The 19,589-nt window shown below is 46.4% G+C and overlaps 1 protein-coding gene across 1 annotated transcript in view; it reads left to right on the top strand.

The window, feature by feature from the left end:
• Positions 1–19,589, top strand: part of HIVEP3 (HIVEP zinc finger 3) — a 64,788-nt gene that overhangs the window by 8,298 nt on the left and 36,901 nt on the right. Inside the window, exon 2 of the mRNA XM_035901297.1 lies at positions 1,106–1,251. Coding sequence (XP_035757190.1) covers positions 1,106–1,251 — 146 coding nt within the window. The remainder of the gene's footprint in view (positions 1–1,105; positions 1,252–19,589) is intronic.

Consider the following 19,589-nt stretch of genomic DNA (forward strand, 5'->3'; position numbering starts at 1 on the left):
TTTCCAGCAACCATAAAAAGTCAGGGGTGACCAGCTCTGCTTTAGACTTCTGCCAGTTCGTTGCCTATCTTCAGGCCAAAAATCCCTCTAATAAGCCTGGTCTCTCAAATGCCCTTAGTCTTTTCCCGTAAATTGTATATGAAGTGAGGATATGGGTAATTCAATTGCACTTCAAAGATATTCTTGCATTTGCACAAAAAATAACCTGGGTGAAAGGCAATCTGCTTCCTCTTTTGGAGCTTTGGAGCCCCCTGTTATTTGTGCCGTTAGGTTGTATGGGGGCAACATCCCAAGATTTCATTCTGGGTGTGGGGAGCTCCTCTTGCATCGTAGAGAGCTAGAGAGGCAGCTCAGATGTTTAGGTCCGTGTGCTATAACAAATAACATTAAACATGCTAGATGAGATGTCAGTGCATGACTTACACCTGGGTCTAAACCAGGGGTTTCAAGTTTAACAGCGTAAAAGCAAATCTCACCCTGGGAACACGTGGGGAGGTTGAGGATTATTTTCTCCCATTGGTTTTGTGGCTTTCTCTGTACTGCACCCCTGGCAACGGGGTTTTGGTGAAAGGAAATCGCCCGAGAGCTTTGACTGTCAAGTGATTTATATCAAGTTTAGATGGCTAAAGTCCAAGTTTGTGTGAACATGCGTGTATGTGGGGGAAACCCAAAGGCTGAGGTTAGATATATGAATCCTACAGATGCCTCCTCTCTAGACCTCTGTAGGTGTATGTATTAGAGAGAGGATTATCCAAGGATGGAGCAGTGGATTTGGGAACAGAGACCCATGGCTCCACCACACGCTCAGGGTGACCCCAGCCAAGACACTTCTCTTTATGCCTCAATTTTCCACTTGGCAAAAGCTGAGCCACCATATGCAGGGTGTGATTAAAAAACTTGTAAGCGGTCACTGTAAATATATCGTAACCAGCAGGGCTCAAAATCCGGAAGCAGAGGCCCTGTTTGTTACGAGGATGTCCTAACTGCTGCACTTAGCTGTCAGGAGCAGCACGTGCAGTAGGTTGCTGGCTCTTTCTGAGTCTGTGTCTGTCTGAGAGTGATTTTGTATGTAATCAATGATTGTTTTGCTCTTTTGGGGAGATAGGTTCATTTGCCTTCGCTCCTTTCTAATGAAGGTCGAAAAGATATAACTAGAGCTGAGAAGGAAGAGGATAAAAGAGGAAAATCAGAAGAAGAGGCTCTTGTAACCAAAAGAGGGGAGCCGGTCAGGATCAAGATCTTTGAAGGAGGGTAAGTGTCTCATTTTATTTCTCTCTTTGTGTCACATTGTGTAGGAGTTACCGATAACAATGATGGCAAGTCAGTGAAGGTGCCACGTGGAGGCGAGGAGGAGAAGGCCAGATATAGTTGGATTTCAGCTTCCTTTCCACAGCCACTGTAAAAACCTGTCCCTTGAGATCAGTAGATACTCCTGACGGCACTAATTTTCTTTTTTTTTTTTTTTTTTTGTTGAGTTGTCTTCAAGTTAGCAAGCACTTCGATCTCTTTTCTGAGCGGGTGGTGAGTGGAGATGGCTGAAGAGCGCAAACGCGTCCTGTAGCTGTTGCGGATGTGACGGGGGTGTACTCCATATCTCCTAAATCTTTCCAGAGCTTCTTCTCAAAACGATGTTCCTAACGGTTGTTACCGATATAAGGAGGATCTGGGGAGATATTTTCTGATGCCTGGGTTTTGGGTGGGGAAGAAAAGAAGGATTGTGTTTTTATTATATTAATCCCACACAACCAAAGTAGCTCAAACCAGAATGGATGCAAGATCTAAATTTGATGTATATCTTAATTCTCAGCTCCAGGTAATTCAGAGTACTCTTCAGTAATTCATCACTGGTCTAATATTATGGTTTATCTTTTCAAAAATAAAAAATCAGCTAATAAGTAGTGTGTCTGTGGGATACAATTAAAGTTCATATGTCAAGATCATCCTTCCTGTGTGTTGCAGAGGGAGCCAAAGAGATGTAAGAAGTCCCTAGCAGGATTCATCAGTTCTGCTCTTGCTATTGGGTGGTCTTGTTTTTTATGTGTTAGAAAAAGGCTTTAATTAGTCAGCGGTTATGGTTTTCTGCTGTTACCGGTTGAAGTTTGCTTTTGTTTTAAAATATTTCATTAGCAGATGATCAAACTAGCTAACCCAAAGAGTAAAACAGTGCTTTTGGGAAAGGAATCCTGCTTGTTTGTTCAGTACAACTCACCGCTCACCCAGGTGTAGGCACTGTGAGCCCAGCTCTGGTTTAGATAACGGCTCCTTAGTGAGTGGTGAATGCAGAGAGCTAAAGCAGTGGCAACCTGTGATGGTTATGACCTGAAGCGGTTTAGGGAGGGAGCCAGGGAATGGCAAAAAACCCAACTGACTGAGAAATACGACGGGTTTGGTATGTTGCCATCGTCTTCCTGTAGCAGATAGGACCCATGAGACTAACTGAGTGCCAGGTTTTATTTCCTTAAAGCCCACAAGAAGCCGCCATTCCCCTTGACTGGGTTATCCTGGAGCTGCAGCCATTTCAGGGGGACTCTTGGACTCCTTCCTAGACGTGATTAAAGAGGCTCAGCATTAATGTCAATGAAAATCACCCTGCCCCTCGCAGAACAGCTCCACAGAGGTTTTTTGGGGAGAGACACGGGGGTGCTGGGTGCCGGCTGCTCCCTGACTGCCCCCACCGAAACAAGCCGTGTCTCCATGTCCCTGCACTCACACAGGGAGGCTGTCTGCGTCCCCGAGCTCAGCACAACGGATGCAGAGTCACATTTTCTAAATGACAGACACAAAATAAAGCAACTTTTCCAACACGTTCTGTATAAGCCAGCATCAGGGAACGTATTAGTCATCCTGAACGTATGCTATGTTTTATTTTAAAGTTCCTGTAGCACTGACTTAAGGCAGCCGCCCTTCTGGATGTGAGACAGAACATAGTAGCTGTTTAATGCCAAGCACAGGCACTAATGTAATACACCAGGTCGCAGAAATAAATGATATATCTAAATTACATGGCATATGCACTGCTAAGAGGTCAGGCAGAACAGGCTGTTCTCCTGAGATGCCCAGTGTGTACCTGGGGGTCCATTCCTAGGTCCCACAAGGTTTCTGATGTCAAATTCTTCAGCCTCAGCAGCTTGTGTCTGCGAGGATATTTTCTTGCAGTGAAGGAACAAGCCTGCAGATGAATCCACAGGGTGCCTGGTGCTTTGTGCAAGATACTGAATGGTTCAGACCCCTTTCCTGGCCATCTCTTGAAAATGTTTTACAAAAAGTGCATCCATTCTCAAGATGTTATTTCACCATCTTTTTTTTTCCCCCCATAAAAATTTCCTCCTTGTCTCATTTTTCCCCTTATTTATTGGTTTCACATGGTCTGCTTCTGGCTAGACCCATCCTTTCAGCGGGATGCAGTTGGTTTCAAATCTTTTGGAGCCATTCCATGCTTTGTTGCCTCAACCAAGGAGGGAGATTATAAAAAAATTCAAGTGATCCCACAAAAGGAGAACTTGATGCAGCTCTTTCAGCTCCTTCTTCCCCTCAGTTTTTATTTCTTTAGAGCTTGTGCCTTTCTCACTGTCATTTTCAACACTTGCTTTTTCCCCTGTACAGTCTCCTGGCTTCCCCACTCCCATAGCTGTCTTTCCCCCATTGCTACATTGCTCATAGCACTGCCAGGACCAGCTCTGCTACTTTGCCTGCTGCTGTCCAGCCTACCGGCCAGAATTGTATTTCTTGGCTTTCAGAGAAGAGCAGAAAATCCAGATTTCATGCTTCTGTCATCACCCACTGCCCATTTTTAAGGAACGAACTGATGAACCCACCAGAGGCTCTTGGAGCGTGCGGGGCAGCTTGGCTTCCCTTGCAAAGTCTCTCTCATTTGAAGACATCTCCTCCCTGGCTATGAAAGTGGATGGTTGCTTTGCTGTTTCCAAACTCACTGGGAAGTGGTTTGGAAACAGCAGCTTGCAGGTTCCTTGAGCCTTGACGTACCTGACATTTAAGATCAAGGTTCCGTACTGCCCTGCGTGGGGTGCGCTCAGGCTCAGTTTTTTCCCTCATCACCCTTTCCATGAAGGATGTCAGTCAGCCTCTGTGGTGCCGTCTCAGGATGTGGAGCAGTAGCCACTGGGGCTGCCAAGAGGTGGTGGAGGTGTTCAGCTCCTGTTGAGTTACCCAGCCATTTCAGCATCTACCTCCCTTGGCCTCCTGTGAAGAAGAGGACCTATAGTCCCTTTGTATTGTGTCTCTGGCTTCTTGGGGACTGCAGGAGGGACGTGCGTGGTTCTGCCTTGACTTTTCCACAGTTAACTGTAGATGGGATCCACAGACTTTTTTGTTGGGCTTCTGTTTCAAGAACAAATTCCCCTTAGAGGGAAACTCTTAAGATCACTCCAGATGTAATTTCAGCAGTAGGTTTTCACTTGCAGTCCTGAAATTTCCTAAGACTGGATATACCTCCATTGCAACCAACATTCACCCCCAGCCCTGCAAGCGCACCCCATGCACTTGACTGTAAGGAGGTGGGAGTTGTTTAACATCCCACGCACAGGCTGGATGCTGCTTAGTCTTCCTAGGTTGTGCTTGGGAGAACCATGCCATTAAGCATCCAGGTCAATTTTTATAGTCCTGAAGGAGCTAATAAAAATATCCATTGGACTTGTCCTCAGGGATATTGTGGTGGTTTTGAGCAGTGAAAATGATCTTTGAAGGTCAAGCTGGCCAGTACTGCTTCAGAAGTGCCGTGATTCCTTCATGGCTCTGTGTCACCTTTATCAATCCACTCTGGTACTTTGGAGGCACCAGGCCCATTCTGAAATCTTACATCATGAAACTGTAGATTGGTATCGACCTGATTTGAGAGTGGGGTCTGTGATGGTATCATGGTCTTGTCAGGGAAATGTTGCCTGTTTACTGTGCATTAGCATTACCATTACCATGATGAAATCTGATAGCAGTGGGGTAGTTAAAGTCAATATATGCTCTTCTATTACATACCCAAACTCTCTGTTTTTATGGGGCCCATCAGTTGCAGTTAAAGACCACTAACCTTAACTGACATCCCCAAACCAGTGTCATGTAAAATGAAAACTACGTCAAAAGGAAGCCTCTCTTTGGAAAACTGCTCTATTTTTTTCCCTCTTTAGGGAAAAAAACTTCTGGCTGCAACCTTATGGTTGCAGAGCCAAGTATCCTTGCATTCACAGCTTAAAAAATACCTTCCTTTCACACCATCCCACACGTACAAATCCACACGTGAGCAAGAAGAACCCATGGTGATGTAATGTAGTGTATCTAAGAGAGGTGATCATAGTGCTGTTGTGACCCCGGCTGCTGTAGTCATCTGTTTGGTCTGACTCAGGTATGAATCCGAGTCCTTCACTCTTTGTCCTCACTGATGAGTAACAAAGAGTTGCAGCTTCACCAGGCATGGGATCTTCTGAACTGGGCTCCTGAATCCCTACCTTAAATCACTGCTCCCTTAAGCCTGGGTGAAGCCCCTTCTGCCTCGTACAGTACAAGTAACTGGGGGATTGCATGAGGTTTGACCATTGCATTCCCTAGAGAGCCCTCGGGCTGGAGGGGTAGAATCTGCTGGGTTGTGCTGCCTTTTGTCTCCATGGGGCCGCTTATGGGATTGTAGGCAGGCAGGAAGATGATGGAACTGTGTGTCTGCCTCTGTCTAGCGGGAGACCTTCCCCTGGGTTGAAGGAAAATGGAGAAGCCTTGGGACTCTTATCAGACTCAAACATGACTGCTAATTAGTAGATGCATAAGGGGAAAAAAAAATCAAAAGCCTTTGTGGGACCCATTAGCTGCATGGAAACCTCCCTTCCCCCAGCTCTCTTCCCAGTTCTTGCCAGTGTGGACTCACTGGGATCTGTGGTCGGCTTCTCTGGGGTGATCTCACTCCACTTCTATGACCGGCCACAGAAACTGCAGCTCCCGCCACCCGCTGACACACACCTAATGGAAAATCCCTGGCACAGCAATGCAAGAGTTTTATTACCCTAGAGAAAAACTCTGTTAAACAAGCAAAGTTTCTCAGCATGTAACTCCAAACCCCTCCATCGGACCCAGTCCATTCAGGGGATTTCCTTTGCTGCTTAGATGAGTTCTAAGAATTCACCATGTTTATTTTGAAAGGAGTCGTTTATCCCAAAGACACTAACTTGAGCACGCACATTAGCAGCAGAGGAGGAATCGGAGCAAGCTCATGCCTGTAAGCACATCCAGCTGCTGTGTGCCCCCGCGTGAGCTGATGGCTGATGCTCCTTCATTTACCTGCAAACCTGCTTGAATCCTGGCGGCGAACTCACTCCCCAGCCCCGAGCAGTGCCTCAAATGGGTATAGATCTCTGCGAAGCAGGGATGGTGTTAAGTAGTAATATTTTACTCTGTTCCTAGATATAAGCAAAAAATTTGCATTTTTAAGTGACAGGGGTTTTCCTGAGACTGTCTGCTTTGCACGGAACTGGAGAAATTCGTGTCAGAACTTTTCCGTTAGGGCCAGTGGTGCCAGACTGACCACTTGCTGTTCATTTGAGCAACTTGTGGGGTTTGCTTGCTGGATTTTCCCTGTCTCAAGAAGCACTGAACAAGCACTGCTGTGCTCCATTTGGGCAGCCCTGTGTCTTGCACAACCATTCTGAAAATCTGGTCCTGCCTATGTCAAGTTGTTCCCTGAAACATGGTTTTAAAGTCTCGAGCATCAGCTTGTGTACAGGTGTTTATCCTGCTTCTGTAGAGGACCTGTAAAAAAAAAAGTAGCATTTCTTATATGTGGAATTTTTTGTTTGTTTTTCAGATAGGACTTTACAAAAAATGGAGAGTTTTCATGGCACTGGCTTTGAGGCTACCAGGACAGCCCTATTGCCTACGCAGATCTGAAAACGATTAACCTGCTTATGTTGGGGATGCTGGGGAGAGGGCAGAGCATACCCCGATTTTGTTAATGCTCATATGAAAAAAGGCAGGTTGTGTCAGCTGCTGGCAGCTCTCCAGGAATCCCCGCCAAGGTAGCCAGTCTCCATTTCCCCTCCGAGGTTGCCTTTCTGGGGGTCCATACCCATGGGGTTGGGGTGTAGCCTGAAGGGTCACGATGCTCACACTTGCCAGGATGTGTCCTCCTGAGTACAGGGGCTGCACCCAGGCCCTGTGCTCCATTCAGGGGGGAGGGCAAGTCTCACTTCTCATGCCTGTTTAAAGCAACATAAGGTGTCATTTGAGCACCATACGTTTACGCTCTCTCTTTTTCCCTGTAGCATAAGCAAAGCACATTTTCTGCTTAAAGAGCTAACAATCCAAGGGAAACAAGACACAGGGTAGCAATTTAAGGAAGGACGGATTTGTGAATTTTACCAATGCTGACAGGATGAAAGGAGAAATTGTTTGAGGAGACAGGTTTGCAGGCTGTGAGAAGGGCTGCTTGAAAGATACATTCAGGAATAGCAGCAGAGAAAAATAGCAACTAGAGAAAAAATATTTTCAAAATGAAAGGAATATGTGCTTTTTGCTTTGAAAGTCATTGTGTGCTTACATTAAAATACACTTAAAAGCTAATATGAAGGGAAGGTTCAAGTGAACTTGAAGCAAATGCTTTTTTCTCCCCATAATATGTCTTGTTGAAAATGTATATATTTTTTTCTTTTTAATTTTGGGTTGAATTTAAAAAAATATTTTCCCCTGGTAACTCTGGGAGTAGCCAAACTGAAAAATCAGTTCTTTTCAGTGGGCTGTTAAGAAATCCTTTCTGGGATCAGGAGCAGTAAGGTAGACAGAAGGAAACAGCGCTCGGAAGAGGAGGGAAGTGAGAAGTTTGCAGGTGGAGTCTGTGCAGAGAGCAGCAAAGCGCAGGTGTAACCTGCTTGACTCTGACTTTGGACACCTCAGCCTCACTGCTTGCTTTGAGCCGCTGCCGAGTTGTGTTAGATAAGAGCTGGTGTGTCTCGGCGAGCTGACAGATTTCCTTTCGGAGGGAAAGTGTGGGACGGCTCTGTAACAGTGCCAGTTCCCAAACCTGCCACTCAACAGATGGTGCTGCATGCCAAGAGCTCTTGTATAAGTAACCTTGTATAATATAAAAGTAACCTCGGGTTATTAACTTTAAAACAGGTTATTAATTTCTGTTGGGAGCAGTGTCTGGTTGTGTAACCACTGCTGAAGCTTCATGCAAGATCCCAAATGTTGTGTCTTTGGGACAGAGCTCAGGGCTTGAAGCGCTTTATATTTTCCTTGCTTTTATGACGATACATGCAACCTGCGAGTTGATACCTTCCCCGAACATTTCTCAAGGGTCTGTGCAATGCGAATCATCATTATTCACATTCAGTCTACTCTTTGCTGCCTCCTTTGGTTTCCCCTTCTAGATGTGGGTATAGAGTCACACAGAATCACAGAATCCCAGAATGGCAGGGGTTGGAAGGGACAACTGGAGATCACCCAGTCCAACCCCCCTGCTCAAGCAGGCTCACCCAGAGCAGGGGGCACAGGACATCATCCAGGCGGGGTTTGAATATCTCCAGAGAAGGAGACTCCACAGTCCCCCTGAGCAGCCTGTGCCAGGGCTCTGTCACCCTCAAAGTAAAGAAGTTCTTCCTCATATTCAAAAATGGGGTACAAAAAAACCCATTCAATCCTGCCATATGTTTTGGTCAATTAAGCATGGACCTGCTCTCAGTTACCATCCTAGCCATAATACAGCTGGATTTTCAATGCATGGACCCCTGTGCGCTTCATGCTTGGGGTGCAGTGATGATTGGCCATCCCTGCACCACCTCCACCTTGGCTCTGAAATGCAGGATGTCCCCGTGTGCCTGCAGCTCGGAGCACTGGAGACGGCTTTCCTTTAATACCAGCTGTGTTTGCACTGAGCAGTTCCTGAACATGCTGTTCCCTGGCCTCCTGAACATATCCTGGAGACAGCGACTGGCGGTGGTTAGAGCTGATCAGTGTGACCTGGGCATGGTGGACTTGTGACGCACCGTGACTCTTGGATAAGTCATTCTCTTCTACACTTCAACTTCCTTGTTTGTGAAGGGGGGACTCAAGCTCACCTACTGCTAAGCTTGATTATATGACGCCTTTAAAATGTCTTAATATTCCTCAGTGGGAATTGTTGATGATTCCTGTCCTGAATATCTCCTCACTTCACTTGACAAATTGGGTTCATTCAGCAGCTTATTCCTGTTTTCCTGGGAAATTTGACAAATGCAGAAGGGTTTAGTCTAGGTTGTTGTCTGCTTTTCTTTATTATTTTTCCTAAATTATTTTATGCCCATACAGCCAGCCCACTTTCTTGACACGTCCTGCTGGCAGGCACTCATAATCCAGCTTGGTGCTAATTTCCCACAGCCAATTATTAAAAAATGTTATTTCCAGTTTCATCTCTGACCTTGTGGGGGACACTCAACTTTCTGCAGGGATATTTTTCCTCCTAAGTAAGGATCCCTGTAAGCATCCAGCCAGCCAGCCCATGGGTTCCCCAGTGTGACATGGTTTCGGTGGGGCTGAGGCTGAGTGTGGTCCTTGGGTGGAAGATGGTGCTCTTCCTGAGCCCTGCATTCCCGGTAGCATTTTCCCAGCCTCTTCTTCCACTCACCGTGACTTTTATCTTCTCTGTGTTGCACAAAAACAAGAAATCCCGTTTGCTTTCAGCTCAAATCATGAAAAATATAGACTTAATAAACAGTATCAAGAAAGAAAATGTCTTTGATGTCCTGCACAGGTGCTTGGGGTACCTGGCTAGGGCAGACCTGCCTTGCTGGTGTCTTATCTGGGGAATGAAGAGTGCTCCAGCTGCCAGGCTTGGCAGTCTCCTGTTGTAGCACTAAATGAATTAAAAATATACTAATAATTGCATTTTTTCTAGAGATTACTTTGCTTATAACACCTTGTAGATCCTAGGATCAGTCCAGGTAGATAAAGAGAAGCAGCTGCTGTTCTGAACTCTCTGAAACCCAACAAGCAAGTGGGTTCCTGGGGTGGGACAGAGCACAATTTTCCTTCCTTCCTCAGTGGAAAGATGAGTTTGGGTCACTGCAAAGCAAGAGGCAGAAAGGGAGGACTGCCTCACTGGGGGTCTCTCTTCCATACCCTGCCAGAGACTTGTCACCCTGGAGATCACCTTGCCTCTCCTTGTCTCAGTCATCCCTCTGCAAATATGGGGGCAAAGTCGAGGATAGAAGTAGTGGGTGTTTCATTTTTAGACCTCATGTCTCTCCTTGGGGCTGGTTAGATCATTCCACAAGTCTACAGTGTTGCCTCTTTCCTGGACCTATGTGCAACTTCATCTCATTTCTAGGACTGGGGTGCACTCACAAACCCTGTGTGCGCTGCTCTGGAGCCATTCTCTATAGGGAGGTCATGGAGTGTATGGGGTCTGAGAGGGGGAGAAGATAAACGTGGGGAAGATGACCCTGTCGTCACAGGGGGGGAGAGTCTGAGGATGTAACCTGTGAGCTCGCTAGCCTGCATTTGATACAGAAGAGTTACAAAGCAAAATGGACGAAGAGCATTTGGTGCAAAAAGTGCCAGCAGGGGTTATAGGTCCAGGGCTGTCGGTGGAGCAGAGCTGTGCGTGAGAGATGGGAAAAATCATGATATCTGAGAGCAGACGAGGGGATACATGAGAGCATTTCACAGTGCCTTGGTCACACAGGTAAGGGGAAGCCAGTAGAAAGGAAGAGTGTGATTTGATCAGACAGGCAATTTTGGCAGCTGAAGACGGATGGAGAGAGATGGAAATTGGTTAGAAGGTAAGAGACTGCAATTACCCAAGCAGAAGAGGGTCAGGCTGAAAGATGTGAGCTCTCACAACAAAGAGGGAGCGCGTGGGGTGGAGAGAAAAATGGTGCAAGTTGGTGCCAGCAAAGAAGCGAACGGAAAGAGAGGATGAGGGTCAGAGATGATCTCAGGATAGGGGAAATGTCATACTTTTAGGAATGTGTGCATGCAGGTACCAAGTTAATAGCACTCATGTGTGTGCATTTCCAAGGTTGTATATGCCCTCAGTTTTGTAAGAGTAAGCTTTTTTTTTTTTCAGTTTAATAAAAGGCAAGCTGGACACTTTCCTTTGTATGGGATTTGAAAATGATAATGTAAAAGAATCCGTGTGAAGTCCTGAAATAAGCCCGTGATCACCTGGGCTGTCCTTCTGCGTCTGGGATTTGCAGGCATGACACAATGTCTTGTTCTGAGCGGCTGTTTGATATGGGCCAAATGTCTGGAATAATAAGCTCTCCATGTTAGCAGACTATTTATGAGCTTGTGGCAAACATCAAGATTATAGGGTTTTCACTTTATTGATTCAGTGACACAATCTCAACAATTAATTCACTGGAAAATTTGAGAAGGCAAACATTTTACCAGGTTTACTTAGGATTAGCCAGTTCTTAACATCTGCATATCTCGGCAGCCTGTCCTATACAGAAATGTAATTTATAGGAGCCCTTTAATAGATTCCAAGAACTGTGCAATCAATTAGTAACCCGATGTTCAAATAGACAGACCCAGACCTAACTGCCTATTACTCAATCCATATTCCACTAGGTAAATGGCAGGAAGATGGCTCTGAGAATATTTCTGAACTGGCTTTTTGGGACTTCCTTTTCTGTCGCTTTCTAATGATGAAAACATTGCTTTTGAGGAGACAGGTCTCTTCTCAAGGCAGATGTTAAGCTGATTCCTGTCTGGTGGTTTGTTTGGGTTTTTTTGGTTTGGTGTTTGGTTTGGGTTTTTTTTTGTTGTTGTTTTTTTTTTAAGTCTTCCCAAATGTAGTAGTTGATTTTAAATTCTCTTTAGTATCAACTACCACAGACTCCTGGTGATGACAGATGGGATGTGAAATTCCTGGGAAACATTCTGCGTGATGGAAATGATAGAGGTCTGAGAGTAAAGTGTGCCTAAACCATGTTTTCAAAAAATGACATATATTTAAGAGCATAAATCCTATGAAATCTGTCGACTGGCTAGGTATTTCACCTACAGAGGGACCGTGTTCCTGAGACTGGGAATTAAGCACTCTCTGCTCCCAGTTTGGATTCCAAATTTTACTTTTGCAAAAGTTTTACTTTTTCACTTAATTTGGAAGTGAGCACAGAAGTCCTACTGATGGTAAGAATGCTTGTAAGAAGTGAGCAAAGCCTTAAGTAGTGAGACTATGAGAGCCAGGCTCTACATTTAGGAAAGATTTTCCAATTCTTCCCAGTTTGTGGCTGGAAGGAGCAGCTTAGCTTGTGTGCTTTGTCCTGATATAGCCCATGATGTAACTGGATCTTTGATGATTATGAATGTCATCGTTCATCTGCACAGCGGAGGGAGGTGCAGTGCCGTGGCAGGAAGGTGAGATCATTCCTCCTCATGGGATGCCACCGGGCTTGCTCGAGGGGGGAGAGGTTTGAGAGGCTGTGGGACGTGGCAGGAGCAGATGGAAAGAAGACCAGTGGGACCAGAGGGAATGGGCAGAGTCTGCTGCTGCTCAGAAAGCCAGTGAGTTGCTGGAGGCAAGGATCCAACTGCAACAACATGGTGGGCAGGGCTGCATAGAAACTTTTTTTAAAATGTTTTTAATTTTCCATCTTCCCAAGTTGCTTTTCACTATTCAAAAGTTATGCTTCCAGGTTTTTTTATGATGAAGCCTGTTTACTCGCTTTTTAGTTGTAGCCTTTTTTTTGAGGAGGAGCTCACTAGGGATGTGGTGCAGGCAGATGCATCTCAAACCTGGAGCCAATGTGAGTCCCATGATCTCTGGATCATAAAGTGCTATAAGGCGGCTGTCAGCCCAGCTTAGTTTCTCCAGGATGGAGGAGTGGGGGAAAGCTGTGATTACTCACTCCAAGCATTTAAAGTGATTTCCCTGTCCTGCAGGACCTGCTGCTGCTTAGGCAGCTGCACAGAATCAATTGAGTGAGAAAGGAGGGTGGGATATGGTGTCCTTCTTTAGAACCATGCGAGAAAATTCATGCATGTGTTGAAAAATATGAATCCAGACCGACTGTTACTGCGTGCTTCTTTGTGCATAGAACCTCAGACAAAAAAGCCGTGTGACCTAAGAAGATATTTTTGCTGCTCTGTTTTGCTGCTTGTGCTGGCGTAGAGATAAGAATGAAGACTTACAAGGCTTTTGTAAATTGGAAGTGGGGGTACTCCATGGGGAGATCACAGGCGGGGGCTTGGCTAACTCTCCCAATGGTGTTCACCTTGGCATCTGTGCACAGCGGTTCATTTCTTGGAAGTTCATGTGTTTGCGAATGCTTGGGTGCTCTTGTCTCTAAACTTCATTCAGGTCTTGGTATGTCAAGCATGGGGGAATAATCAGATGCATGTAGCCAAGTTTTTATAAACCTTTCTGTTTGTTGGATGCTTTGGCTTCTTGTAGACCCCGGACATGGCTGAACTGGTTTGTGTAAGTCTTGGTTGGGTTAGCAGCAGCACAGTAGCGGCACTTTCAAAGAGCAAATATTTCTTGCAGATGTTTCAGATCAGCAATTAAACCAGTGGTTTTCAATGTTTGTGAACTTCTTGCCATTCTTCTTTAAACAAACAATTTAATGGCAGAATTATGTGGTTTTCAAGGTTGTGAGAGGCTGAGCACTTATACCGCTCTGCAGAGATTCAGCTGTATTTCAGTCCCCTTATAAGAGCAAAGAGCATGGAGTTATTTGCAAAGCATTGGTCTGATGTGTGCCAGAGCAGCCGGTGCCTGCTGGTTTTGGTAAAATAAGAACCTTTCCCAAACGTGAACTGAGTAAAGACCTTCATTACTAAAAATACAGGTGTGCTTCTGTGGGGTGAGAGACCTGGAGGCTGCACAGTAGCTGGAGTTGGTCACTGGGGAGGGACGCGTCCTGCACGAGGTCCCTGCATCAGGCGTTGGGAGGACAGCGCTGCTAGAGAACTGCAGTACATAAGAGCGCCTTGGGGACCTTAGGCTAACGACTGATCAGTTTTTCACAAGAATTCAAAAAGGTCGCGTACGGTTTGGTGTGTGCTTAACTCAGGCAGTGTGCGGCGGGTTTTTTTGCATGGCTCAGTTCTTGCCTTGGTTTGTGGATATTTCCCTTCTTTCCCCAAATGGTGTAATGTTGCGAACTGCAGTGAGATCTCCTGGGTATGTGGGAATGTAAGGTCACAGTACAAATAAAGGATCACTAATCTATCTACCCAGGTTGTGAATGCCTTTGGGTTTGAGAGCTGAAACGTGCTAGTTTTGCTGCAAAGGGTCAACTGGGGCTGTTCAGCCTGGAGAAGAGAAGGCTGAGGGGAGACCTTATCCCCCTCTACAACTGCCTGACAGGAAGGTGTAGCAAGGTGGGGGTCGGTCTCTTCTCCCAGGTGATGGGCGATGGGACAAGGGGTAATGGTCTGAAGTTGTGCCAGGGGAGGTTTAGGTTGGATATCAGGAAAAATTTCTTCCCTGAAAAGGTTGTCAAGCACTGGACGGGGCTGCCCAGGGAAGTTGTCGAGTCCCCATCCCGGGGGGTATTTAAAAGCCGGACAGACGAGGTGCTTAGGGACATGGTTTAGTGGTGGGATGGCAGGGTTAGGGGAACAGTTGGACTTGATGATCTTAAAGGTCTTTTCCAACCTAAACAATTCTATGATTCTATAATAACATTTTATTGTTAATTCAGGTCTTCATGTGTTGAATCTTGAGTTAAATTTGTTGAACTGAAAGCTGAGCTCATCACTCAAAGAAGGGCTTAATCTTCCGAGGTGCTGAGTAATGGGCAGAGCTTGTTGCAGTCATTAAGAACTGTGGGTATTCATGCCTGTGCAAATTGGACCTTTATGTGGATGTCACTGCATGAGTTTAGTAAGTTCACTCGCAGCATCCAAGAAAGAAAATGTGTCCCTACTGCATGGTTGCGCCATTAACGCTGATGGTAAATTAAGAAGGTGCTAATACATTGCAAAGGGTACTTGCAGGTGGCAGCAGCCTATGAAAATAGAAGAGCTCTGGGAGATGCCAGTCCTGAACTGTGAACATTTGCAATCTGCAGCTTGACTTCACCAGCAGAGAAATTCACGGTAATTTCTGCCCCTGCACTGCAGGGCCCTGGTGCATCGCTGCTGTGTAGCACGGCAGCTCTCCAGGGCACTGCGGCGTAAAGCACGCTTGGGTCTCTGCTGAAGCTTAGGGTGGTTTTTATTTCTTGCAGTGAAAAGCAGAGTTAAAATAGCTTCTAACCCTGCCTCCCCCTCCTTCAGAAGAGGACTTCACGGTTCTCCTTTTCCTGAACAGCCCAGAAATGCTGGAGAGCAGAGGACATGTCAGCAGTGACAGCAGCCAGTTATTTTTGCACAGACAGTCTCTGCGGCCTTCCTGCCATCTCTTAAGAAGTGTGAGTCATGTCACCAGAACCACCGAAGCCTCCAGCAGACGATGTCACATCTGGAGCAGTGGGTTCATGAACTGTGCCTGGGATCAGATGACTTTGAGTTCCTCTGCAGATGGCCCCGTCAAGGGAACTCCCAGCTGGATGGTGATCCCACGAGTGCTGGTGGTTGTTGGCAGCCTCCTACCACTCAATGTTTATCTAAGGGAGGCAAAGACGAGTGGTTTTAAGGAGGAGTCGCCTTGGATTCTTGCAGGGTTTCGTGTCGCCTCGTCTTCAGACAGCAGCACGTCCTCCAGCAGAGTCTTATCTGGAGGCAAGCCCACATGTCCCGTATGAAGATGTGTGTCCCTCCCTGGCTGAAGAAAAGTGCCACGATCATAAGACAAGGAAGGATGGCTGGTTCTGTAACTTTCTGGAGATAAAAATTAATATATTTGGCCTGAGCAATACTGAGCATGATATTCTGGTACATTTGACAGCATCCCTTGCACACATGCAAAATATTTAGAGAAAGAGTTCTGGGCAGGGATTTGTGTGATGTATCAATCTTTTTTTTTTTTTTTTTTAAGGGAAATATCCTGAAGTGTTAGTGCAGAAGGGGGTTTACTGAAATACATGAAGAATGGTCTTTATTCCCCTGGTCGGTTGGGGCTTGTCTGCAATAAACCACATGCTGTTGAGCTCATCAAGATCTACTCCAGGTGGCAGCTCATCTCGAAGGAGGGACCGGAAATCTCTTCCCCATTTCCTGGGGGCTGACTCCCTGAACCCCAGCCTTTCTGCCAGCTGGGCAACAGCTTCTCCAGCTTTGAGCTGCTTGCCCTTGTTTTCACATACCCGCAAAGGTAGCACAGATGTTTTCTTCTCTGATGAACATGTGCAAAACCAGCAGCTGCAAAGAGGATGATGCCACCAGGCTCTTCAGGCCTATGAAGTATTCCTGTCTGCGTGACTAATTTGGCCTGGGTAGGCAGCTTGGAGGTGACTGAGGTGAAATGTAAGTATCAGCTGAAGTTTAACCTGGGAAAAAAACATGCTGTGCTGCAAGTTCTCCATCCTCAGCACCTTTGCCTGGTTGCATTTGACAACAGCACCTTCCCACTGTGATCTGGGGGAGCTCGCTGCGCATGGGGCTTTTCCCTGGTACCTTCAGGCTGTGTTTGCCTTTTACCAGTTCCTCACATGCAACTCTGGAATACAACCTTTCCTGTTGGTACACAGAAGAGAAGCTCTTCTGACTCCTCTGCTATATCCTATTCTGCGTGGTAACAGTGGCAATCTGGGACTGACTCAGCCCGTTTTGGAAAATAGAAGCCAAAAGTAATTTCCCTGGTGCTTTGTCCCCATAAAGCCCTCTTTGCATCCTGTCACACCACCCGCTCCCTCCCCATCACATCAGACACAAGCTGGTGTCCCTAACAGGACTCTCCACAGCTCAGCACCACCCTGCCTGTTGTCTCTTTTTGATTACAAAACTGTCACCTCCTGCCTCTGAATGGTGGCGACGCTCTCCACTCCCCATGTATTACATTTTCAAACCTTTCTTCCCTGCTGGAAGGAGCTCTCTGAAAACATCTGCCAACCTTCTTTTTCCTCCTTCAACTCACCTCTACTCCGAGGTGTCTACAGAAACGATGACAACATTTAGGCTGCTGTGCCAGGACATCCCAGCACATCACACCGCCCAGTGCTGTCCTGTTGTTTTCCCATACTATCCACCAGTGTCCATCTACTCTGTCTTCATATATCCTTGGGGCAGGAACTCTATAGCGTGCAAAGCAGGTTTTTATTCTGTGTGCAGTGCTTGCACAGTGGACTTGTAGACACCATGTTAAGACAAATAACAGGGTTCCTGTCTTGGAAAATTTTCCGCTTTTATGTGTGCAAGGTACTGGACCTGTGGCACTGGGGAGCAAAGTCACTGTGTGCAGAAGAGGGGCTGGCAGGGCTACAGAAATGATCCGAGGGCTGGAGCCCCTCTCCTACGAGGCCAGGCTGAGAGCTGGGCTTGTTCAGCCTGGAGAAGAGAAGGCTGCAGGGAGAGCTGATTGTGGCCTTCCAGTGCTTAAAGGGGGCCCATAGGAAAGGTGGGGACAATCTTTTTAGTAGGGCCTACTGTGACAGGACAATGGACAATGGTTTTAAACTAAAACAGGGTAGGTTTAGACTGTATATAAGGAAGAAATTCTTTACAATGAGGGTGGTGAAACACTGGAAGGGGTTGCCAAGAGAGGTGGTGGAGGCCCCATCCCTGGAAACATTCAAGGCAAGGTTGGACGGGGCTCTGAGCAACCTGATCTGGTTAAGGGTGTCCCTGTTCCCTGCAGGGGGGTTGGACTAGATGGCCTCTAGGGGTCCCTTCCAACCCAAAGCATTCTATGATTCTAAGAAGACTCACTCTGACCCACGAAGGGAAGCTAACCAGAGCAGCCAGTCTGCGGTGCAGAGGCACGATCCATAGGAGCTTCTTTCTCTTACAAGCTACCAGAAAACTGCTGTGCGGTGACAGCTTTCAGCCACTCCTGCTTTGGGCTGAATGTTGGAGACTCAAAGTGAAAGCCCTTCGATGTCATCAGCAGACCTCAGTGCTCTCAGGGGACTTTCTTTTAATATATTTTTCATCCTGTTTAAACAATCTCCCCCTCCCCCAAACCTTATGATCTTCCACCATTTGCACATGCAGACATTGGCACATTTTCTCTCTGTATTATCTCTGCGAGATTTCCATGGGAAACTTTCCAAGGAGGGGTTATTTCACAGTCCCTTTCAAGCCACAGGGGAGGTGGCCGGACCCATGGCATTTCCCATCAGTGACTTGGGAGCCGGTCTCCTCCTCCCACCAGCTCTTCATTCTTTGGAGAAAAATCCGTTCTGCCGGTGTGTCTCCGTGACGGCAATCGAAGGACTGCATCCTTGCCTTGCTCATTTCCCAGCTGATTTGCTGCTTGTGTCTCTGATCTCACCCATGAATGTGGCGTAACGTCTGGGAACAGGCAGAGCAGTGCGGTCCCGCGCCCCTTGCAGGAAGGCAGGGGGGTGCGTTGCATCCTTGGGAAGTGGGGGCTCCCCGCTGGAGTGGGACCTGCATCAGCCGTTTGTGCTGAGTGATGGTCCCGTGAGAACCGCTGTGCTCCTAGGGCTTACGAAAACAAGTGTGTGTCATAGATCTGTTATCTGAAGTTGTAAATCTGTATCTGTAGGAATGGCTTCTAAGACTGGCAGGATGTAAGTGAGACTATCCATGGCTAAAGAAATTTAGGGACTTCTAAAAGGAATTACTTAGGGTGTGCACAGATAGCTACAGAAGAGTGCTCTTGGCATAATCATATTTTTTATTACTATTATAATCATTGTACACTGAAGCTTCTGCACATCAATTATCTAATGCACCAGCTAAAAGCAGATGCCTGAGAGAGGTGTTTTGGTTTTTTTTTTTTTTTTTTTTTTTTTTTTTTTTTTTAAGTTCAGTTGCAGAAAAATAACTGGGAAAATAGCATTATGGGTTTTCCAGATTTTTTCCTCAATAATTGTGGTATCTAATGTGCTTTGGTTCCAAGTTAAAAGATGAGGGTTTGGAACTGTTGGTCCTGCAAGCACAACTTTGGCTCTGCTCACCTCCTCACACATCATCATGGGTAGTGAAGGCTCTACCCCTAGTTACCCTTGCACTGCCCTGTTTCCTTCAATTGTTCTGCATGTGTGATTGGAGCTGCCTAAATAATTGCATTGATTATGTGCAAGAGAGAACAGAATCCAGTTCCCTCTCTCTGGACTGTCTTGGTTTTTGCAGCAATAGCAGGAGAGGTAAATTGCAAACTTATTTTCAGTTGCTGAAGTCAGAAATCCTGACTCTGGAGATGCCCCAGGGAGGAGGAATGAGATGGGAAGGGACACTTTCAGAGGCACTCCTCATCCTGTGGTGAGTGGCCCTGGAAAGCCACTGGGTGGTTGAATCTTTGCTGAAGACTGCCTGACTGACAGAGGATGGTCTTTAGGGATGTGAGATTTTGTAAAAATGTGGGAATAATAGTCACCAAACTCTTTTCAGAGTGCCTGGGCTGGAGGAGCAAGCTGCCTTGCTGGCAAGAATTCAATCGCTTGGCCTACGATTCATTTACGATGCATGGACCCAGTTCATGCCATCTGAAGCAAGCCCCCACTCAACCCTGCCTACAGCCTGTGTCCAGGCCGTCACACTGGCCTGAGGGAAGGTTGGGTTGGGGCCCATATTTTGGCTGTAGAAACACTAAAAGAGCA

Source organism: Egretta garzetta, unplaced genomic scaffold (genome assembly GCF_000687185.1).
Source record: "Egretta garzetta isolate BGI_Z169 unplaced genomic scaffold, ASM68718v1 scaffold368, whole genome shotgun sequence".
Taxonomy (NCBI): domain Eukaryota; kingdom Metazoa; phylum Chordata; class Aves; order Pelecaniformes; family Ardeidae; genus Egretta; species Egretta garzetta.